The sequence below is a fragment of the Haplochromis burtoni genome, unplaced genomic scaffold (genome assembly GCF_018398535.1).
Source record: "Haplochromis burtoni strain Fernald_Lab_line unplaced genomic scaffold, NCSU_Asbu1 Contig_541, whole genome shotgun sequence".
In the NCBI taxonomy this organism is placed as follows: domain Eukaryota; kingdom Metazoa; phylum Chordata; class Actinopteri; order Cichliformes; family Cichlidae; genus Haplochromis; species Haplochromis burtoni.
Genome location: NW_024582902.1, coordinates 120938 through 123109, shown reverse-complemented (window position 1 = coordinate 123109; position 2172 = coordinate 120938). Strand labels below are relative to the sequence as shown.

The following is a 2172-nucleotide window of genomic DNA, read 5'->3' as shown; positions in this document are numbered from 1 at the left end:
TGTGTGTGTGTGTGTGTGTGTGTGTGTGTGTGTGTGTGTTTCGCCTGCCTCTGACTCGTGTCTCTGCACCTGTGTGTCCCACAGAAGGGCGGGGCTCTGAGGAAAGGTGTGATAGCCAAAGCCCTGAGTGTGATGAAACAGGTGCTTCCGTACGAGCTGGAGGCCCTGGACTGGGACTCGCAGCACCGGACCAATCAGCAGCAGTGTTACTGTTACTGCGGTGGCCCTGGAGAGTAAGTTGGCCTGATGACAGCTGCAGGTGTGGTTGGCCGTTACTTGATTCACCTGTGTGCATTACCTTTGTGTGCAGGTGGTACCTGAAGATGCTGCAGTGCTTCAGGTGTCAACAGTGGTTCCATGAGGCGTGCACTCAGTGCCTGCAGGAAGCAATGATGTTTGGAGACAGGTGAGGCTCCACCCCCTGCTCCGCCCCTCCCCCTGCTACCTTTCCCCGGTATGGCTCTGACTTCCTGTCCTCCCGCAGGTTCTACTTGTTTATGTGCGTGGTGTGTAATAAGGGCTCAGAGTGCGTGCGGCGCCTGTCCCTCAGGTGGGTGGACCTGGTCCACCTGGTGCTCTACAACCTGTCCATCTGCAGCAAGAAGAAGTATTTCGAACTGGACGAGATCCTCACCTTCGTCTCTACCCACTGGGACCACCTGCAGCTTGGGAAGGTAATAGCACACCTGAGCCAGGTACGCTGAGATCACGTGGTGTGCCTGTGTTCATTTAACCCTCTGTGTGTTTGTTCAGCTGTCCAACACCCCCCCAGCAGAGAGGGGGCAGCACCTGCTCGACGCACTCAACAAGTACAAGAGCAAGTAAGGACCAATCAGAGCGAGGCCGTCACGAGTACACGTGTGTAACATGAACACAGGATGTGTGTTCTTAACGTGTGTGTGTGTGTGTTCAGGTTTCTGTGCGGGAAGGAAATCAAAAAGAGGAAGTGCATCTTTCGTCTGAGGACCAGGGTCCCTCCTAACCCCCCCTCCAAGCTCTTTCCTGAGCGTGCTCAGAATGATGGGGGCGGGGCAAGGAAGAAGACGGCGAGCAGGTATGATCTCTTGCTGCCAGCCGTCGCTGCCTGTGATTGGACGAAGCGTAACCGTGGTGTTTATTTCTGTTTCTTCAGCAGCTCAGCTGAGAGGAGAAAGAGGAAGTCCAAGTGGCTTCTCGAGGATGCCATTCCTAATGTGAGGCTCATTTTCTTCTTCTGTGGTTTCTAAAGCTGTTAATGCATCACGCTGACTGTGACCTTCTGCCCGTAGAACGAGCTGACCTGCAGCTGGACCGCCAACCACCACATGGCCAACATTTTTGACTTCACGCTGGATGAGCTGCAGAGCCTGAAGAGGTGAGATTAGCGCTGGACTCGGCGCTCTGATTGATGCTTTGCTTACCTGTGCTTTCCCGTTCACGTCATACGGTGGCTCACCTGTGACGTTGCTGTCCTTCCTCAGCAGCTCCAGCAGAGCCGTCAGCATCGACCAGGACTCCACCGATGCCTCCACCTCTGGCTCCGCCTCCTCCTACCACTTCAGGTGAGCTGAGTGAACACCTGACTCACCAACCCTAGGCTTTTGATATCTGACCTTTGACCTCTGTCTTCAGGAGAAGGATGGGCAGCAGAAAGAGGAAGTTACCCCGGAACAGTTACAGCCAGTGGGCCAATCGCAGTGAGGCAGGGGAGGAGCTTGGAGGGGAAGAGTCTTCTGGCATCATTGGGGCCCAGGAAGCTACAAACCACACCCACCTGACCACAGACTCCTCCCACTTCTTGTCAGACCACTCACCGCTGCCGTCTGACAACTCCCACCTCCACTCCTCCATCTCCTCTTACTTTGGAGTAGCGGGTAGGCTAACCAATGGCGAGCGCTACCAGGTGTTGGCTCGCCGCATCACCCCTCAGGGGACGGTCCAGTACTTGCTGGAGTGGGAGGGGACGACCCCTTATTAGGACGTTATCAAGGTCCAGGTGGTGTTAGAAGCTTTGATTCCTTTTCCTCTACACTTGCTGCTGGTGAGCTGCTTATTGGTTGAAACCTGAACTGACACTGTGGCCCCGCAACCACCTGGTCTCCCCGTGTCCCTGTTAAACATTTGGATCCCTGTTAAACCACCGGGCTCTCCGTGTCCCCGTTAAACCACCGGGCTCCCCGTGTCCCTGTTAAA

General features: G+C 55.3%; 1 protein-coding gene across 4 annotated transcripts in view; it reads left to right on the top strand.

The window, feature by feature from the left end:
- The window catches only part of phf19 (PHD finger protein 19), a 7218-nt gene extending 5052 nt beyond the window's left edge, over positions 1–2166 (top strand). Inside the window, exons 6-14 of one of the 4 annotated variants that reach the window (XM_005947762.3) lie at positions 85–233; positions 311–406; positions 485–674; positions 754–821; positions 914–1054; positions 1136–1193; positions 1269–1354; positions 1461–1541; positions 1612–2166. In XM_005947762.3, coding sequence (XP_005947824.1) covers positions 85–233; positions 311–406; positions 485–674; positions 754–821; positions 914–1054; positions 1136–1193; positions 1269–1354; positions 1461–1541; positions 1612–1957 — 1215 coding nt within the window. In that variant the 3' untranslated portion in view covers positions 1958–2166. Of the gene's footprint in view, positions 1–84; positions 234–310; positions 407–484; positions 675–753; positions 822–913; positions 1194–1268; positions 1355–1460; positions 1542–1611 lie in introns of all 4 variants that reach the window. The other 3 variants (XM_005947760.3, XM_014329370.2, XM_005947759.3) reach the window with 3 other exon arrangements.
- The last annotated feature ends 6 nt before the right edge of the window (positions 2167–2172 follow it).